At 45.0% G+C, this 20,367-nt stretch overlaps 2 protein-coding genes across 2 annotated transcripts; both read left to right on the top strand.

The window, feature by feature from the left end:
• The first annotated feature begins 3,865 nt into the window (after nt 1-3,865).
• On the top strand, nt 3,866-6,063 carry LOC132513821 (involucrin-like). Its single transcript, XM_060138420.1, has 2 exons — nt 3,866-4,360; nt 4,943-6,063. Exons 1-2 carry the CDS (start codon nt 3,905-3,907, stop codon nt 5,597-5,599), a joined length of 1,113 nt encoding a protein of 370 aa, XP_059994403.1. The 5' UTR covers nt 3,866-3,904; the 3' UTR covers nt 5,600-6,063.
• Nucleotides 6,064-14,432: 8,369 nt separating this feature from the next.
• Nucleotides 14,433-16,588, top strand: LOC132513813 (involucrin-like). Its single transcript, XM_060138409.1, has 3 exons — nt 14,433-14,930; nt 15,303-15,554; nt 15,720-16,588. The coding sequence occupies exons 1-3, from the start codon at nt 14,475-14,477 to the stop codon at nt 16,122-16,124; spliced, it is 1,113 nt and encodes a 370-aa protein (XP_059994392.1). The 5' UTR covers nt 14,433-14,474; the 3' UTR covers nt 16,125-16,588.
• The last annotated feature ends 3,779 nt before the right edge of the window (nt 16,589-20,367 follow it).

Genomic DNA, 20,367 nt, shown 5'->3' with positions numbered 1-20,367 from the left:
ACAAAAAGAATAAAATATCTAGGAATAAACCTACCTAAGGAGACAAAAGACCTGTATGCAGAAAATTATAAGACACTGATGAAAGAAATTAAAGATGATACAAATAGATGGAGAGATATACCATGTTCTTGGATTGGAAGCATCAACATTGTGAAAATGACGCTACTACCTAAAGCAATCTATAGATTCAATGCAATCCCTATCAAACTACCACGGGCATTTTCCACAGAACTAGAACAAAAGTTTTGCAATTTGTATGGAAACACAAAAGACCCCGAATAGCCAAAGCAATCTTGAGAACGAAAAAAGGAACTGGAGGAATCAGGCTCCCTGACTTCAGACTATACTACAAAGCTACAGTTATCAAGACGGTATGGTACTGGCACAAAAACAGAAAGATAGATCAATGGAACAGGATAGAAAGCCCAGAGATAAACCCACGCACATATGGACACCTTATCTTTGATAAAGGTGGCAGGAATGTACAGTGGAGAAAGGACAGCCTCTTCAATAAGTGGTGCTGGGAAAACTGGACAGGTACTTTTAAAAGTCTGAGATTAGATCACTCCCTAACACCATACACAAAAATAAGCTCAAAATGGATTAAAGACCTAAATGTAAGGCCAGAAACTATCAAACTCTTAGACGAAAACATAGGCAGAACACTCTATGACATAAATCACGGCAAGATCCTTTCTGACCCACCTCCTAGAGTAATGGAAATAACAACAAAAATAAACAAATGGGACCTAATGAAACTTCAAAGCTTTTGCACAGCAAAGGAAACCATAAACAAGACCAAAAGACAACCCTCAGAATGGGAGAAAATATTTGCAAATGAAGCAACCGACAAAGGATTAATCTCCAAAATTTACAAGCAGCTCATGCAGCTCAATAACAAAAAAACAAACAACCCAATCCAAAAATGGGCAGAAGACCTAAACAGACATTTCTCCAAAGAAGATATACAGACTGCCAACAAACACATGAAAGAATGCTCAACATCATTAATCATTAGAGAAATGCAAATCAAAACTACAATGAGATATCATCTCACACCAGTCAGAATGGCCATCATCAAAAAATCTAGAAACAATAAATGCTGGAGAGGGTGTGGAGGAACGGGAACATTCTTGCACTGCTGGTGGGAATGTGAATTGGTTCAGCCACTATGGAGAACAGTATGGAGGTTCCTTAAAAAACTACAAATAGAACTACCATATGACCCAGCAATCCCACTACTGGGCATATACCCTGAGAAAACCAAAATTCAAAAAGAGTCATGTACCAAAATGTTCATTGCAGCTCTATTTACAATAGCCCAGAGATGGAAACAACCTAAGTGCCCATCATCGGATGAATGGATAAAGAAGATGTGGCACATATATACAATGGAATATTACTCAGCCATAAAAAGAAACGAAACTGAGCTATTTGTAATGAGGTGGATAGACCTAGAGTCTGTCATACAGAGTGAAGTAAGTCAGAAAGAGAGAGACAAATACCGTATGCTAACCCATATATATGGAATTTAAGAAAAAAAAAGTGTCATGAAGAACCTAGGGGTAAGGCAGGAATAAAGACGCAGACCTCCTAGAGAACGGACTTGAGGTTATGGGGAGGGGGAAGGGTGAGCTGTGACAGGGCGAGAGAGAGTCATGGACATATACACACTAACAAACGTAGTAAGGTAGATAGCTAGTGGGAAGCAGCCGCATGGCACAGGGATATTGGCTCGGTGCTTTGTGACAGCCTGGAGGGGTGGGATAGGGAGGGTGGGAGGGAGGGAGACGCAAGAGGGAAGACATATGGGAACATATGTTTATGTATGACTGATTCACTTTGTTATAAAGCAGAAACTAACACACCATTGTAAAGCAATTATACCCCAATAAAGATGTTAAAGAAAAAAAAAAAAGGTAGTGATTTCATTTTCTTTAGATATATACCCAGAAGTGGTATTGCTGAATCATATGGTAGTTCTATTTTTAATTTTTTGAGGGACCTTCATATTGTTTTATATAATAACTGTAGCAATTTACAGTCCTACCAACAGTGTACAAGGGTTCTCTTTTCTCTACATCCTTGCCAACACTTGTTAGCTTTTGACTTTTTTATAGTAGCCATTCTAACCGGTGTGAGAGGATATCTCATTGTGGTTTGATTCATATTTCCCTGCTGATAAGTGATGCTGGGAATCTTTTCATATTCCTGTTGGAAACAGTATGGTGGAGAAACTGAGATTCAGAAGAAAAGCTTGGCTGAGGTCACAAAACAAGAGGAAAAGGGGACCAGGTTCCTGAGATGCCTCCCTCACCTCCCTGTGCCCAGGTCGCGAGGATCACAGGAGTGAATGAGCCCCCAGAGCCCTCTGGCCAGGCAGGAGCTGTGTGTCCCTGTGAAAAGGGGCCCTGACGGGTTTTTTGCTTAAGGTTCCTATGATGAGTCAGGAAGGGGCTAGAGGAAGTAGACCAACAGGAGTGGTGAAACCAGTCCATCTCCTTCACCTTGGGAGAGAGGCGAGGCTGAGGAACAGTATAAAGGGCACCCCGGCCCCTGCTCGGCTCAGTGTTCCACTAGAAGCTTCTGCAGCCATCCTCACTGTGAGTCAGGTAAGTGTTAGCTGGCAGAACCAAGGTTGGGACCAGGGGTCTCCCACAGGCCAGAATACGGCTGGGGGTGGCCAGCCAGGTGGGTGTAGGTATCATTTGTGTGCTGGATTCAACAGGACTACTGTCCTTCTTGGAGGGCTCAGGTCACTGTGCTGAGGGCTAGGTGCCATGGTATGGAAACACAGAACAGACAGCAATCTCCTCCTACCCCATACTTTCTTGGGACCGTATTTTAGAGAGAGAGAGAGAGAGAGAGAGAGAGAGAGAGAGAGAGAGAGAGAGAGAAAGAAAGGCAGAGAGACAGAGAGGCAGAGAGACAGAGAGACAGAGAAATAGAATGAGACAGAGAGAGGAGTAAGATGGGGATAAAGGGGAAATATGGCCAGTTTCTCTCCTAAAACTGATTGATTTGGGCTGACTGTGATTTTGCCTTCTTTATGGAGGCAGGGTGTCCGGGGACATGCTTGTAACTCTTGGCTGTGCTACCAAAGGGAGAAATGCAGCATGGGGAACACTTTCTATTTGGAGAACCCAGGCTGAGCAGGGACAGGGAAACCCAGCTTAGAAGTAGGAGACTTGAAAGAACCAACTCCAGCTCTCAGCAACCTTCCAGCCCCCTCCCACCACCACCAGCTAAAGCTCAGATGGTCAGGAGAGAAAGCAGCTCTGGAGCTGAATAGGCCAATCTGTTCATTTTACAGAGGAGAAACCTGAGGTCCAGAGGGGCTAAATGACTTTCGCAGAACCACACAGCATTTCACTGGGAGATTTAAGCTGAGATCATGTCATGTGACTCCAGTCCAGGGCGTGCACCCTCACCTCTCAGATCCTCTCGGGATGGGCTACTGATTTTCCAGGACTCGGGAGTTCTCCAGGAGACCTTTCTTTTCGTGGCACCTTCCCTCTTCCTGTCATAATCCCAGAGCTCATCTCTCTTCTTTGTACATGAAGGTCAGAAACAAGGGAGAGACAAGGATAGGCAAGAGCAGGAGGTGAAGTGGTACCCAGCCCACCTTTGCAGAGCACCTCTGGAGAGTCCTCTTTGTTGTCTCTTGAGAACAAGAGGCTCCCAGGAGGGTCTTTCCCTGCCCCTCTCCATTCCTACCCTTCACTCTGCTGCTTCTGGGGAATGATAGCCCAGCGTGGGTGGGAGAGTACCCCCACCCAAGGGAAGAGAGGATGCTGAAAAACCAGGCGCTGCTGCATATTTCCAGGGGTTCATCTACTTCCTCGCCTTCAATTAACCCTCTGACCCATCCTGATTTTCAGGTTGACCTAAAGCAGCTTCCAAGATGTCTCAGCAATGTACTCTGCCGGTGACCTTGCCCACTGCCCCCAGTAAGGAGCCCCTCAAGCCTGTTTCTCCTCCCACCAACATCCAGCAGGAGCAAGTGAAGCAGCCAACTCCACTGCCTGCCCCATTCCAGAAGGTACCCTCGGAGATCCCAGGGAAGGATCCCATGGAGCTCGGGAAGAAACACACAACTCCTGTGAAGGAGGTGCCCAAGAAAGAGTGTGAGCCACGGCAACAGGAGCCACAGCAGCAGGAACAGCAGCAGCAGCAGCAGCAGCAGCAAAAGTCAGAGGAGCAAGGAAAGCCTGTGGAACAGCAGCAGCAGCAGAAAGAGTCCCAGGAGAAAGGAAAGCCTGTGGAACAGCAGCAGCAGCAGAAAGTGTCCCAGGAGCAAGGAAAGCCTGTGATACAGCAGCAGCAGCAGCAGAAAGAGTCCCAGGAGAAAGGAAAGCCTGTGATACAGCAGCAGCAGCAGCAGAAAGAGTCACAGGAGAAAGGAAAGCCTGTGGAACAGCAGCAGCAGCAGCAGAAAGAGACCCAGGAGAAAGGAAAGCCTGTGGAACAGCAGCAGCAGCAGCAGAAAGAGTCACAGGAGAAAGGAAAGCCTGTGGAACAGCAGCAGCAGCAGCAGAAAGAGTCACAGGAGAAAGGAAAGCCTGTGGAACAGCAGCAGCAGCAGCAGAAAGAGTCCCAGGAGCAAGGAAAGCCCGTGGAACAGCAACAGCAGCAGAAAGAGTCCCAGGAGCAAGGAAAGCCTGTGATACAGCAGCAGCAGCAGCAGCAGAAAGAGTCCCAGGAGCAAGGAGAGCCTGTGATACAGCAGCAGCAGCAGCAGCAGAAAGAGTCACAGGTGCAAGGAAAGCCTGTGGAACAGCAGCAGCAGCAGCAGCAGAAAGAGTCACAGGAGCAAGGAAAGCCTGTGGAACAGCAGCAGCAGCAGCAGCAGAAAGAGTCACAGGAGAAAGGAAAGCCTGTGGAACAGCAGCAGCAGCAGCAGAAAGAGTCCCAGGAGAAAGGAAAGCCTGTGATACAGCAGCAGCAGCAGAAAGAGTCCCAGGAGCAAGGAAAGCCTGTGGAACAGCAGCAGCAGCAGCAGCAGAAAGAGTCCCAGGAGCAAGGAAAGCCTGTGGAACAGCAGCAGCAGCAGAAAGAGTCCCAGGAGCAAGGAAAGCCTGTGGAACAGCAGCAGCAGCAGCAGAAAGAGTCACAGGAGAAAGGAAAGCCTGTGGAACAGCAACAGCAGCAGAAAGAGTCCCAGGAGCAAGGAAAGCCTGTGGAACAGCAGCAGCAGCAGCAGCAGAAAGAGTCCCAGGAGCAAGGAAAGCCTGTGGAACAGCAGCAGCAGCAGCAGCAGAAAGAGTCCCAGGAGCAAGGAAAGCCTGTGGAACAGCAGCAGCAGCAGCAGAAAGAGTCCCAGGAGAAAGGAAAGCCTGTGATACAGCAGCAGCAGCAGAAAGAGTCCCAGGAGCAAGGAAAGCCTGTGGAACAGCAGCAGCAGCAGCAGAAAGAGTCACAGGAGCAAGGAAAGCCTGTGGAACAGCAGCAGCAGCAGCAGAAAGTGTCACAGGAGCAAGGAAAGCATGTGGAACAGCTGAAACAGGAGAAGAAGGTCTTGGGCCAGCGGCTGGATCAAGAGCTAGCAAAGAAAGATGAGCAACTGGAAAAGAAAGGGGAGCAGCAGCTGAAGCAGTAGGAGGGGTTGCTGAAGTAGCCTCTTCTTGTCCCAACTCCTGGCCAGGTCCAAGAGACCAACCCAGTCCAGCCACTGAAGGGAGAAGTCTTGCCCCCTAAAGAAGCAGGAGGTGTAGTGTCCCCCAAATATAAATAACCACCCCTAGGGGCCCAGAGGCCCCTGGAAGTCCCACACAAGTGAAGAGAGAGCCAGTGGCCAGGCTTACCTCCAGTCCCCAGCCTGGGTGGCCCACCTTATCTGTGAACCTGCCTGACCCTGTCCTTCTGCATGTCCCTTGGATAGGGCTTGGCGGGGAGGGGAGCTATTGCCCAGCACCCACCCCTGATGAGCCCAATCCCAACCTCAGGTGTCCAGAGCCTCTGCTTGAAGAGACAGTGACTACAGCAACTCTGACTGCATCCCCACTACTATTGTTGAATCTGTGAGTGTGTACAATAATACAGAATAAATGCTGGAAGACCTGGGATCCTGTATTCTCTTTGGCTTTTTACCCTGTGTCGCTCACCGTATAGAAACCTGTGTGGGGGTTAATGGTTGCAAATGACTCTTGGCCAATTTCCAAAGGAGGACAGACATTTTGACCCCTTTTTAATTCTGCTCCCCAAACCATTCAATACATTCAACAGCTTCTAAAAATGAGATCACAACAACACCAAAAGAAAACAAAACAACTTCATTCATGCACCTGAAAGGAGCACTTGGCAGTCATGAAGAGGAGATAGGTTATTCTGGTTGGGGGAAGAGGATCTATTCATCTCAGTTCAACACTGCTTTACATTATAGCCCCGGAGCCCAATCCTAGCCCATGGCCAAAGGCACGGGGAGGGAGTGGAGGCTCCACCTGGGTTCTGGTCCCTGCCCAGGTTTTCTCTCCATAGAATGTCCTCATGGTTTCCAAGAGTCTTATTAACTGCCTGCATGGTTAAGGAAGACTTTAGGAAAGCAAAGAAGCAGAACTGGGCAAGATGGGGAGAGGAGAGACTCCTGGGACTGGTCTCTGAAGGAGAAAGTGACAGTGTCACTAAAGGAAGTAAAGGTTGGGCCAGCTGGAATCATGAAAGCCAAAGTGCTGAATAGCCTGGAGAAATACAGATCCAAGGTCATTGCAGTGGTTACCCTCCCTGACATTTCTGTAGCCTTTCCTGCCATCAGTCACATCAGGACGTGGGGGCTCTCTCCTTCCTGGGAATCACCTGGCTCTAACTAGTTTACCACATCATCTCAGGCAGGTTGTCTCAAGTTACCCAAAGCTACTTCATCACAGCCATGAGCATATGTCAGGGACATCCCTTTTGAGACTGCCATAGGCACCCAAACTCAATAGGTTGAAGGGCACTTAGTATCTCTTACTGCCCACCCAACTCCAGGGACACCCACTGTCATTCCTCCTTAGGTATTCTCTCTCTCGGGTAATGATACCTTCTCTGCATTCACCGAAGCCAGAGACAACACATCATTCTCCACTCCTTTCCTTTGCTTCCCTACTCTCCAGCAGAGACCAAGTCCTTGCTATCCTTACCCACACCTCCCAAGCTTTGACTGAGGTCATTTCTCACCTGAACTATTGCAATGGCCCTCAAGCTGTTCTCCTTTGCTCCCTGTCTCCACACACCCTGCAATCCACCCATCACACAGAGGACAGGGTGTTCTACTTAAAATTCTGATCTAACTACCTCACTCCTTGAGTTAATGCTTGTCAGCGGCTCTCATTATTCAGAGGATGAGAATGAAGGCTCAAGTCCTCCTAACAGGACAAGAGTTAGAAGGAAGTCTGAGTAGAACTGGTTGGGAAGATTGGGGGCACAGTGAGAAGTAATCAGAAACACCCAGAATATGTGCAAATGTTTTTGAAGTCTTAGGTTTTGATTTTTTCGTAGACCTTATTTTTCTGTTATTTTCTTTTTTTAATTTGTTTATTTAACTATAGTTGATTTACAATATTGTGTTAGTTTCAGCTGTACAACTTCAGATTCTTTTCCATTATAGGTTATTACAAGATATTGAATATAGTTCCATATGCTATGCAGCAAATCCTTGTTGTATATCTATTTTACATATAGTAGTAGGTGTAATAGACCTTTCTTTAGAACAGTTTCCAATTTATGAAAAAGTCAAGAAGACAGTAAAAAGAGTTACCATACACATCACACCCAGTTTCCCTTATTATTAACATCTTACATTAGTATAGCACATTTATTATTATAATTAACAAAACTGTATTGGTACATTATTATTAACTGAAGTTCAAGGTTTATTCCTATTGTTTTAGTTTTTACCTACTGTCTTTTCCTGTTTCAGGATCCCATCTAGAATATCACATTACATTTAGTTGTCTTGTCTCCTTAGGCTCCTCTTGACTGTGACAGTTTCTCACTTTCCTTGATTTTTGATGACCTTGACAGTTTTGAGGGGTCCTGGTCAGGTATTTTATAGAATATCCCTCAAATTGGGTTTGTCTGATGTTTTCTTCATGATTAGACTGGAGTTATGGGTTTTTAAGAGGAAGACCACAGAGGTAAAGTGCCTTTTTCATCACATTATTTAAAGGGGACGTACTATTCACATGATTTATCACTTTGATCACCTGGCTGAGGTAACATCTATCAGGCTTTGCCACTCTCCTCATCCTCTCTCCAACATCCCATATTACTGTACTGTATTCTTTGGAAGGAAGTCACTGTGCAAAGCCCACAACTAAGAAGTGGGGAGTTGGGGCTTCCCTGGTGTTACAGTGGTTGAGAATCTGCCTGCTAATGCAGGGGACACGGGTTCGAGCCCTGGCCTGGGAGGATCCCACATGCCGTGGAGCAACTAGGCCCGTGAGCCACAACTACTGAGCCTGCGCGTCTGGAGCTTGTGATCCGCAACAAGAGAGGCCGCGATCGTGAGAGGCCTGCGCACCGCGACGAAGAGTGGCCCCCGCTTGCCACAACTAGAGAAAGCCCTCGCACAGAAACGAAGACCCAACACAGCAAAAATAAATAAATAAATTAATAAACTCCTACCCCCAACATCTAAAAAAAAAATGTGGGATGTTAAGCTCCCCATCACTGAGGGTGGAGTGTCATCATAAATTATTTTGAATGTCCTGTATAGGAAATGTATCTCTTCCCTCTCCTTATGTATGTATATATGTATGGACATATGCACTTAATCATTTATTTATGTCAGCATGTACTCATGAATATTTATTTTATACTTTGGGCTATAACCCAGTAGTACTTTATTTTCTCTTTCATTGTGGTGAAATAAATATTACATAAAATTTACTATATTAATCATTGTACAGTTCAGAGGTATTAAGTACATTCATGTTGTCGTGCAACCCTCACCACCATCCATCTTGCAAAATTGTAACTCTGTACCTATTAAACAACAATTCCCCATGACCTTCTCCCCACAAGCCCTGGCAACCACCGTTCTACTTTTTTTCTTTTTTTCTAATCTCCCTTTTTCCCCTACACCACTGTTTCTTGTAACCACTATTCTCCCCTCTGCTACTATAAGTTCAGCTTTTTTGGTCACAAATATCAGGGTTTCCTCCCTTTCTAAGACAAAATAATATATCATGTATTATATCTATATTACATCAAATATAGTATAATGTTATATACCACATTTTCTTTATCCATTCATCCACTGACATTTAAGTTATTTCCATATCTTGGCTATCATGAATAATGCTACAATGAACATGGGGTATCTCTTCAAGATACTGATTTCTAAATGAAAAAGAAATGAAGGAAACAATAGCAAAGATCAATAAAACTAAAAGCTGGTTGTTTGAGAAGATAAACAAAATAGATAAACCACTAGCCAGACTCATCAAGAAAAAAAGAGAGGAGACTCAAATCAATAGAATTAGAAATGAAAAAGGAGAGGTAACAACTGACACTGCAGAAATAAAAAAGATCATGAGAGATTACTACAAGCAACTCTCTGCCAATAAAATGGACAATCTGGAAGAAATGAACAAATTCTTAGAAATGCACAACCTGCCAAGACTGAATCAGGAAGAAATGGAAAATATGAACAGACCAATCACAAGCACTGAAATTGAAACTGTGATTAAAAATCTTCCAACAAACAAAAGCCCAGGACCAGATGGTTTCACAGGCGAATTCTATCAAACATTTAGAGAAGAGCTAACACCTATCCTTCTCAAACTCTTCCAAAATATAGCAGAGGGAGGAACACTCCCAAACTCCTTCTACGAGGCCACCATCACCTTGAGACCAAAACCAGACAAGGATGTCACACAGAAAGAAAACTACAGGCCAATATCACTGATGAACATAGATGCAAAAATCCTCAACAAAATACTAGCAAACAGAATCCAACAGCACATTAAAAGGATCATACACCATGATCAAGTGGGGTTTATTCCAGGAATGCAGGGATTCTTCAATATATGCAAATCTATCAATGTGATAAATCATATTAACAAATTGAAGGAGAAAAACCATATGATCATCTCAATAGATGCAGAGAAAGCTTTTGACAAAATTCAACACCCATTTATGATAAAAACCCTGCAGAAAGTAGGCATAGAGGGAACTTTCCTCAACATAATAAAGGTCATATATGACAAGCCCACAGCAAACATCATCCTCAATGGTGAAAAACTGAAAGCATTTCCACTAAGATCAGGAACAAGACAAGGTTGCCCACTCTCACCACTCTTATTCAACATAGTTTTGGAAGTTTTAGCCACAGCAATCAGAGAAGAAAAGGAAATAAAAGGAATCCAAATCGGAAAAGAAGAAGTAAAGCTGTCACTGTTTGCAGATGACATGATCCTATACATAGAGAATCCTAAAGATGCTACCAGAAAACTACTAGAGCTAATCAATGAATTTGGTAAAGTGGCAGGATACAAAATTAATGCACAGAAATCTCTGGCATTCCTATATACTAATGATGAAAAATCTGAAAGTGAAATCAAGAAAACACTCCCATTTACCATTGCGACAAAAAGAATAAAATATCTAGGAATAAACCTACCTAAGGAGACAAAAGACCTGTATGCAGAAAATTATAAGACACTGATGAAAGAAATTAAAGATGATACAAATAGATGGAGAGATATACCATGTTCTTGGATTGGAAGCATCAACATTGTGAAAATGACGCTACTACCCAAAGCAATCTATAGATTCAATGCAATCCCTATCAAACTACCACGGGCATTTTCCACAGAACTAGAACAAAAGTTTTGCAATTTGTATGGAAACACAAAAGACCCCGAATAGCCAAAGCAATCTTGAGAACGAAAAAAGGAACTGGAGGAATCAGGCTCCCTGACTTCAGACTATACTACAAAGCTACAGTTATCAAGACGGTATGGTACTGGCACAAAAACAGAAAGATAGATCAATGGAACAGGATAGAAAGCCCAGAGATAAACCCACGCACATATGGACACCTTATCTTTGATAAAGGTGGCAGGAATGTACAGTGGAGAAAGGACAGCCTCTTCAATAAGTGGTGCTGGGAAAACTGGACAGGTACTTTTAAAAGTCTGAGATTAGATCACTCCCTAACACCATACACAAAAATAAGCTCAAAATGGATTAAAGACCTAAATGTAAGGCCAGAAACTATCAAACTCTTAGACGAAAACATAGGCAGAACACTCTATGACATAAATCACGGCAAGATCCTTTCTGACCCACCTCCTAGAGTAATGGAAATAACAACAAAAATAAACAAATGGGACCTAATGAAACTTCAAAGCTTTTGCACAGCAAAGGAAACCATAAACAAGACCAAAAGACAACCCTCAGAATGGGAGAAAATATTTGCAAATGAAGCAACCGACAAAGGATTAATCTCCAAAATTTACAAGCAGCTCATGCAGCTCAATAACAAAAAAACAAACAACCCAATCCAAAAATGGGCAGAAGACCTAAACAGACATTTCTCCAAAGAAGATATACAGACTGCCAACAAACACATGAAAGAATGCTCAACATCATTAATCATTAGAGAAATGCAAATCAAAACTACAATGAGATATCATCTCACACCAGTCAGAATGGCCATCATCAAAAAATCTAGAAACAATAAATGCTGGAGAGGGTGTGGAGGAACGGGAACATTCTTGCACTGCTGGTGGGAATGTGAATTGGTTCAGCCACTATGGAGAACAGTATGGAGGTTCCTTAAAAAACTACAAATAGAACTACCATATGACCCAGCAATCCCACTACTGGGCATATACCCTGAGAAAACCAAAATTCAAAAAGAGTCATGTACCAAAATGTTCATTGCAGCTCTATTTACAATAGCCCAGAGATGGAAACAACCTAAGTGCCCATCATCGGATGAATGGATAAAGAAGATGTGGCACATATATACAATGGAATATTACTCAGCCATAAAAAGAAACGAAACTGAGCTATTTGTAATGAGGTGGATAGACCTAGAGTCTGTCATACAGAGTGAAGTAAGTCAGAAAGAGAGAGACAAATACCGTATGCTAACCCATATATATGGAATTTAAGAAAAAAAAAGTGTCATGAAGAACCTAGGGGTAAGGCAGGAATAAAGACGCAGACCTCCTAGAGAACGGACTTGAGGTTATGGGGAGGGGGAAGGGTGAGCTGTGACAGGGCGAGAGAGAGTCATGGACATATACACACTAACAAACGTAGTAAGGTAGATAGCTAGTGGGAAGCAGCCGCATGGCACAGGGATATTGGCTCGGTGCTTTGTGACAGCCTGGAGGGGTGGGATAGGGAGGGTGGGAGGGAGGGAGACGCAAGAGGGAAGACATATGGGAACATATGTTTATGTATGACTGATTCACTTTGTTATAAAGCAGAAACTAACACACCATTGTAAAGCAATTATACCCCAATAAAGATGTTAAAGAAAAAAAAAAAAGGTAGTGATTTCATTTTCTTTAGATATATACCCAGAAGTGGTATTGCTGAATCATATGGTAGTTCTATTTTTAATTTTTTGAGGGACCTTCATATTGTTTTATATAATAACTGTAGCAATTTACAGTCCTACCAACAGTGTACAAGGGTTCTCTTTTCTCTACATCCTTGCCAACACTTGTTAGCTTTTGACTTTTTTATAGTAGCCATTCTAACCGGTGTGAGAGGATATCTCATTGTGGTTTGATTCATATTTCCCTGCTGATAAGTGATGCTGGGAATCTTTTCATATTCCTGTTGGAAACAGTATGGTGGAGAAACTGAGATTCAGAAGAAAAGCTTGGCTGAGGTCACAAAACAAGAGGAAAAGGGGACCAGGTTCCTGAGATGCCTCCCTCACCTCCCTGTGCCCAGGTCGCGAGGATCACAGGAGTGAATGAGCCCCCAGAGCCCTCTGGCCAGGCAGGAGCTGTGTGTCCCTGTGAAAAGGGGCCCTGACGGGTTTTTTGCTTAAGGTTCCTATGATGAGTCAGGAAGGGGCTAGAGGAAGTAGACCAACAGGAGTGGTGAAACCAGTCCATCTCCTTCACCTTGGGAGAGAGGCGAGGCTGAGGAACAGTATAAAGGGCACCCCGGCCCCTGCTCGGCTCAGTGTTCCACTAGAAGCTTCTGCAGCCATCCTCACTGTGAGTCAGGTAAGTGTTAGCTGGCAGAACCAAGGTTGGGACCAGGGGTCTCCCACAGGCCAGAATACGGCTGGGGGTGGCCAGCCAGGTGGGTGTAGGTATCATTTGTGTGCTGGATTCAACAGGACTACTGTCCTTCTTGGAGGGCTCAGGTCACTGTGCTGAGGGCTAGGTGCCATGGTATGGAAACACAGAACAGACAGCAATCTCCTCCTACCCCATACTTTCTTGGGACCGTATTTTAGAGAGAGAGAGAGAGAGAGAGAGAGAGAGAGAGAGAGAGAGAGAGAGAGAGAGAAAGAGCAGAGAGACAGAGAGGCAGAGAGACAGAGAGACAGAGAAATAGAATGAGACAGAGAGAGGAGTAAGATGGGGATAAAGGGGAAATATGGCCAGTTTCTCTCCTAAAACTGATTGATTTGGGCTGACTGTGATTTTGCCTTCTTTATGGAGGCAGGGTGTCCGGGGACATGCTTGTAACTCTTGGCTGTGCTACCAAAGGGAGAAATGCAGCATGGGGAACACTTTCTATTTGGAGAACCCAGGCTGAGCAGGGACAGGGAAACCCAGCTTAGAAGTAGGAGACTTGAAAGAACCAACTCCAGCTCTCAGCAACCTTCCAGCCCCCTCCCACCACCACCAGCTAAAGCTCAGATGGTCAGGAGAGAAAGCAGCTCTGGAGCTGAATAGGCCAATCTGTTCATTTTACAGAGGAGAAACCTGAGGTCCAGAGGGGCTAAATGACTTTCGCAGAACCACACAGCATTTCACTGGGAGATTTAAGCTGAGATCATGTCATGTGACTCCAGTCCAGGGCGTGCACCCTCACCTCTCAGATCCTCTCGGGATGGGCTACTGATTTTCCAGGACTCGGGAGTTCTCCAGGAGACCTTTCTTTTCGTGGCACCTTCCCTCTTCCTGTCATAATCCCAGAGCTCATCTCTCTTCTTTGTACATGAAGGTCAGAAACAAGGGAGAGACAAGGATAGGCAAGAGCAGGAGGTGAAGTGGTACCCAGCCCACCTTTGCAGAGCACCTCTGGAGAGTCCTCTTTGTTGTCTCTTGGGAACAAGAGGCTCCCAGGAGGGTCTTTCCCTGCCCCTCTCCATTCCTACCCTTCACTCTGCTGCTTCTGGGGAATGATAGCCCAGCGTGGGTGGGAGAGTACCCCCACCCAAGGGAAGAGAGGATGCTGAAAAACCAGGCGCTGCTGCATATTTCCAGGGGTTCATCTACTTCCTCGCCTTCAATTAACCCTCTGACCCATCCTGATTTTCAGGTTGACCTAAAGCAGCTTCCAAGATGTCTCAGCAATGTACTCTGCCGGTGACCTTGCCCACTGCCCCCAGTAAGGAGCCCCTCAAGCCTGTTTCTCCTCCCACCAACATCCAGCAGGAGCAAGTGAAGCAGCCAACTCCACTGCCTGCCCCATTCCAGAAGGTACCCTCGGAGATCCCAGGGAAGGATCCCATGGAGCTCGGGAAGAAACACACAACTCCTGTGAAGGAGGTGCCCAAGAAAGAGTGTGAGCCACGGCAACAGGAGCCACAGCAGCAGGAACAGCAGCAGCAGCAGCAGCAGCAGCAAAAGTCAGAGGAGCAAGGAAAGCCTGTGGAACAGCAGCAGCAGCAGAAAGAGTCCCAGGAGAAAGGAAAGCCTGTGGAACAGCAGCAGCAGCAGAAAGTGTCCCAGGAGCAAGGAAAGCCTGTGATACAGCAGCAGCAGCAGCAGAAAGAGTCCCAGGAGAAAGGAAAGCCTGTGATACAGCAGCAGCAGCAGCAGAAAGAGTCACAGGAGAAAGGAAAGCCTGTGGAACAGCAGCAGCAGCAGCAGAAAGAGACCCAGGAGAAAGGAAAGCCTGTGGAACAGCAGCAGCAGCAGCAGAAAGAGTCACAGGAGAAAGGAAAGCCTGTGGAACAGCAGCAGCAGCAGCAGAAAGAGTCCCAGGAGAAAGGAAAGCCTGTGGAACAGCAGCAGCAGCAGCAGAAAGAGTCCCAGGAGCAAGGAAAGCCCGTGGAACAGCAACAGCAGCAGAAAGAGTCCCAGGAGCAAGGAAAGCCTGTGATACAGCAGCAGCAGCAGCAGCAGCAGAAAGAGTCACAGGAGCAAGGAAAGCCTGTGATACAGCAGCAGCAGCAGCAGCAGAAAGAGTCACAGGAGCAAAGAAAGCCTGTGGAACAGCAGCAGCAGCAGAAAGAGTCCCAGGAGCAAGGAAAGCCTGTGGAACAGCAGCAGCAGCAGCAGCAGAAAGAGTCACAGGAGCAAGGAAAGCCTGTGGAACAGCAGCAGCAGCAGCAGCAGAAAGAGTCACAGGAGAAAGGAAAGCCTGTGGAACAGCAGCAGCAGCAGCAGCAGAAAGAGTCCCAGGAGCAAGGAAAGCCTGTGGAACAGCAGCAGCAGCAGCAGAAAGAGTCCCAGGAGAAAGGAAAGCCTGTGATACAGCAGCAGCAGCAGAAAGAGTCCCAGGAGCAAGGAAAGCCTGTGGAACAGCAGCAGCAGCAGCAGCAGAAAGAGTCCCAGGAGCAAGGAAAGCCTGTGGAACAGCAGCAGCAGCAGCAGCAGAAAGAGTCCCAGGAGCAAGGAAAGCCTGTGGAACAGCAGCAGCAGCAGAAAGAGTCCCAGGAGCAAGGAAAGCCTGTGGAACAGCAGCAGCAGCAGCAGAAAGAGTCACAGGAGAAAGGAAAGCCTGTGGAACAGCAACAGCAGCAGAAAGAGTCCCAGGAGCAAGGAAAGCCTGTGGAACAGCAGCAGCAGCAGCAGCAGAAAGAGTCACAGGAGCAAGGAAAGCCTGTGGAACAGCAGCAGCAGCAGCAGAAAGTGTCACAGGAGCAAGGAAAGCATGTGGAACAGCTGAAACAGGAGAAGAAGGTCTTGGGCCAGCGGCTGGATCAAGAGCTAGCAAAGAAAGATGAGCAACTGGAAAAGAAAGGGGAGCAGCAGCTGAAGCAGTAGGAGGGGTTGCTGAAGTAGCCTCTTCTTGTCCCAACTCCTGGCCAGGTCCAAGAGACCAACCCAGTCCAGCCACTGAAGGGAGAAGTCTTGCCCCCTAAAGAAGCAGGAGGTGTAGTGTCCCCCAAATATAAGTAACCACCCCTAGGGGCCCAGAGGCCCCTGGAAGTCCCACACAAGTGAAGAGAGAGCCAGTGGCCAGGCTTACCTCCAGTCCCCAGCCTGGGTGGCCCACCTTATCTGTGAACCTGCCTGACCCTGTCCTTCTGCATGTCCCTTGGATAGGGCTTGGCGGGGAGGGGAGCTATTGCCCAGCACCCACCCCTGATGAGCCCAATCCCAACCTCAGGTGTCCAGAGCCTCTGCTTGAAGAGACAGTGACTACAGCAACTCTGACTGCATCCCCACTACTATTGTTGAATCTGTGAGTGTGTACAATAATACAGAATAAATGCTGGAAGACCTGGGATCCTGTATTCTCTTTGGCTTTTTACCCTGTGTCGCTCACCGTATAGAAACCTGTGTGGGGGTTAATGGTTGCAAATGACTCTTGGCCAATTTCCAAAGGAGGACAGACATTTTGACCCCTTTTTAATTCTGCTCCCCAAACCATTCAATACATTCAACAGCTTCTAAAAATGAGATCACAACAACACCAAAAGAAAACAAAACAACTTCATTCATGCACCTGAAAGGAGCACTTGGCAGTCATGAAGAGGAGATAGGTTATTCTGGTTGGGGGAAGAGGATCTATTCATCTCAGTTCAACACTGCTTTACATTATAGCCCCGGAGCCCAATCCTAGCCCATGGCCAAAGGCACGGGGAGGGAGTGGAGGCTCCACCTGGGTTCTGGTCCCTGCCCAGGTTTTCTCTCCATAGAATGTCCTCATGGTTTCCAAGAGTCTTATTAACTGCCTGCATGGTTAAGGAAGACTTTAGGAAAGCAAAGAAGCAGAACTGGGCAAGATGGGGAGAGGAGAGACTCCTGGGACTGGTCTCTGAAGGAGAAAGTGACAGTGTCACTAAAGGAAGTAAAGGTTGGGCCAGCTGGAATCATGAAAGCCAAAGTGCTGAATAGCCTGGAGAAATACAGATCCAAGGTCATTGCAGTGGTTACCCTCCCTGACATTTCTGTAGCCTTTCCTGCCATCAGTCACATCAGGACGTGGGGGCTCTCTCCTTCCTGGGAATCACCTGGCTCTAACTAGTTTACCACATCATCTCAGGCAGGTTGTCTCAAGTTACCCAAAGCTACTTCATCACAGCCATGAGCATATGTCAGGGACATCCCTTTTGAGACTGCCATAGGCACCCAAACTCAATAGGTTGAAGGGCACTTAGTATCTCTTACTGCCCACCCAACTCCAGGGACACCCACTGTCATTCCTCCTTAGGTATTCTCTCTCTCGGGTAATGATACCTTCTCTGCATTCACCGAAGCCAGAGACAACACATCATTCTCCACTCCTTTCCTTTGCTTCCCTACTCTCCAGCAGAGACCAAGTCCTTGCTATCCTTACCCACACCTCCCAAGCTTTGACTGAGGTCATTTCTCACCTGAACTATTGCAATGGCCCTTAAGCTGTTCTCCTTTGCTCCCTGTCTCCACACACCCTGCAATCCACCCATCACACAGAGGACAGGGTGTTCTACTTAAAATTCTGATCTAACTACCTCACTCCTTGAGTTAATGCTTGTCAGCGGCTCTCATTATTCAGAGGATGAGAATGAAGGCTCAAGTCCTCCTAACAGGACAAGAGTTAGAAGGAAGTCTGAGTAGAACTGGTTGGGAAGATTGGGGGCACAGTGAGAAGTAATCAGAAACACCCAGAATATGTGCAAATGTTTTTGAAGTCTTAGGTTTTGATTTTTTCGTAGACCTTATTTTTCTGTTATTTTCTTTTTTTAATTTGTTTATTTAACTATAGTTGATTTACAATATTGTGTTAGTTTCAGCTGTACAACTTCAGATTCTTTTCCATTATAGGTTATTACAAGATATTGAATATAGTTCCATATGCTATGCAGCAAATCCTTGTTGTATATCTATTTTACATATAGTAGTAGGTGTAATAGACCTTTCTTTAGAACAGTTTCCAATTTATGAAAAAGTCAAGAAGACAGTAAAAAGAGTTACCATACACATCACACCCAGTTTCCCTTATTATTAACATCTTACATTAGTATAGCACATTTATTATTATAATTAACAAAACTGTATTGGTACATTATTATTAACTGAAGTTCAAGGTTTATTCCTATTGTTTTAGTTTTTACCTACTGTCTTTTCCTGTTTCAGGATCCCATCTAGAATATCACATTACATTTAGTTGTCTTGTCTCCTTAGGCTCCTCTTGACTGTGACAGTTTTTCACTTTCCTTGATTTTTGATGACCTTGACAGTTTTGAGGGGTCCTGGTCAGGTATTTTATAGAATATCCCTCAAATTGGGTTTGTCTGATGTTTTCTTCATGATTAGACTGGAGTTATGGGTTTTTAAGAGGAAGACCACAGAGGTAAAGTGCCTTTTTCATCACATTATTTAAAGGGGACATACTATTCACATGATTTATCACTTTGATCACCTGGCTGAGGTAACATCTATCAGGCTTTGCCACCCTCCTCATCCTCTCTCCAACATCCCATATTACTGTACTGTATTCTTTGGAAGGAAGTCACTGTGCAAAGCCCACAACTAAGAAGTGGGGAGTTGGGGCTTCCCTGGTGTTACAGTGGTTGAGAATCTGGCTGCTAATGCAGGGGACACGGGTTCGAGCCCTGGCCTGGGAGGATCCCACATGCCGTGGAGCAACTAGGCCCGTGAGCCACAACTACTGAGCCTGCGCGTCTGGAGCTTGTGATCCGCAACAAGAGAGGCCGCGATCGTGAGAGGCCTGTGCACCGCGACGAAGAGTGGCCCCCACTTGCCACAACTAGAGAAAGCCCTCGCACAGAAACGAAGACCCAACACAGCAAAAATAAATAAATAAATTAATAAACTCCTACCCCCAACATCTAAAAAAAAAAAATGTGGGATGTTAAGCTCCCCATCACTGAGGGTGGAGTGTCATCATAAATTATTTTGAATGTCCTGTATAGGAAATGTATCTCTTCCCTCTCCTTATGTATGTATATATGTATGGACATATGCACTTAATCATTTATTTATGTCAGCATGTACTCATGAATATTTATTTTATACTTTGGGCTATAACCCAGTAGTACTTTATTTTCTCTTTCATTGTGGTGAAATAAATATTACATAAAATTTACTATATTAATCATTGTACAGTTCAGAGGTATTAAGTACATTCATGTTGTCGTGCAACCCTCACCACCATCCATCTTGCAAAATTGTAACTCTGTACCTATTAAACAACAATTCCCCATGACCTTCTCCCCACAAGCCCTGGCAACCACCGTTCTACTTTTTTTCTTTTTTTCTAATCTCCCTTTTTCCCCTACACCACTGTTTCTTGTAACCACTATTCTCCCCTCTGCTACTATAAGTTCAGCTTTTTTGGTCACAAATATCAGGGTTTCCTCCCTTTCTAAGACAAAATAATATATCATGTATTATATCTATATTACATCAAATATAGTATAATGTTATATACCACATTTTCTTTATCCATTCATCCACTGACATTTAAGTTATTTCCATATCTTGGCTATCATGAATAATGCTACAATGAACATGGGGTATCTCTTCAAGATACTGATTTCTAAATGAAAAAGAAATGAAGGAAACAATAGCAAAGATCAATAAAACTAAAAGCTGGTTGTTTGAGAAGATAAACAAAATAGATAAACCACTAGCCAGACTCATCAAGAAAAAAAGAGAGGAGACTCAAATCAATAGAATTAGAAATGAAAAAGGAGAGGTAACAACTGACACTGCAGAAATAAAAAAGATCATGAGAGATTACTACAAGCAACTCTATGCCAATAAAATGGACAATCTGGAAGAAATGAACAAATTCTTAGAAATGCACAACCTGCCAAGACTGAATCAGGAAGAAATGGAAAATATGAACAGACCAATCACAAGCACTGAAATTGAAACTGTGATTAAAAATCTTCCAACAAACAAAAGCCCAGGACCAGATGGTTTCACAGGCGAATTCTATCAAACATTTAGAGAAGAGCTAACACCTATCCTTCTCAAACTCTTCCAAAATATAGCAGAGGGAGGAACACTCCCAAACTCCTTCTACGAGGCCACCATCACCTTGAGACCAAAA

The sequence above is a fragment of the Lagenorhynchus albirostris genome, chromosome 2 (assembly GCF_949774975.1).
Source record: "Lagenorhynchus albirostris chromosome 2, mLagAlb1.1, whole genome shotgun sequence".
Taxonomy (NCBI): Eukaryota; Metazoa; Chordata; class Mammalia; order Artiodactyla; family Delphinidae; genus Lagenorhynchus; species Lagenorhynchus albirostris.
This window is presented reverse-complemented; position numbering and strand designations above follow the sequence as displayed.

Bases quoted from the DNA above. Each gene is read 5' to 3' on its own strand.
- LOC132513813 (XM_060138409.1), top strand. From the start codon at position 14,475: ATGTCTCAGCAATGTACTCTGCCGGTGACCTTGCCCACTGCCCCCAGT. The intron at 14,931-15,302 runs GTGATACAGCAG...GTGATACAGCAG, and splicing joins CCCAGGAGAAAGGAAAGCCT to CAGCAGCAGCAGCAGAAAGA. The intron at 15,555-15,719 runs GTGGAACAGCAG...GTGGAACAGCAG, and splicing joins CCCAGGAGCAAGGAAAGCCT to CAGCAGCAGCAGCAGAAAGA.
- LOC132513821 (XM_060138420.1), top strand. From the start codon at position 3,905: ATGTCTCAGCAATGTACTCTGCCGGTGACCTTGCCCACTGCCCCCAGT. The intron at 4,361-4,942 runs GTGATACAGCAG...GTGATACAGCAG, and splicing joins CCCAGGAGAAAGGAAAGCCT to CAGCAGCAGAAAGAGTCCCA.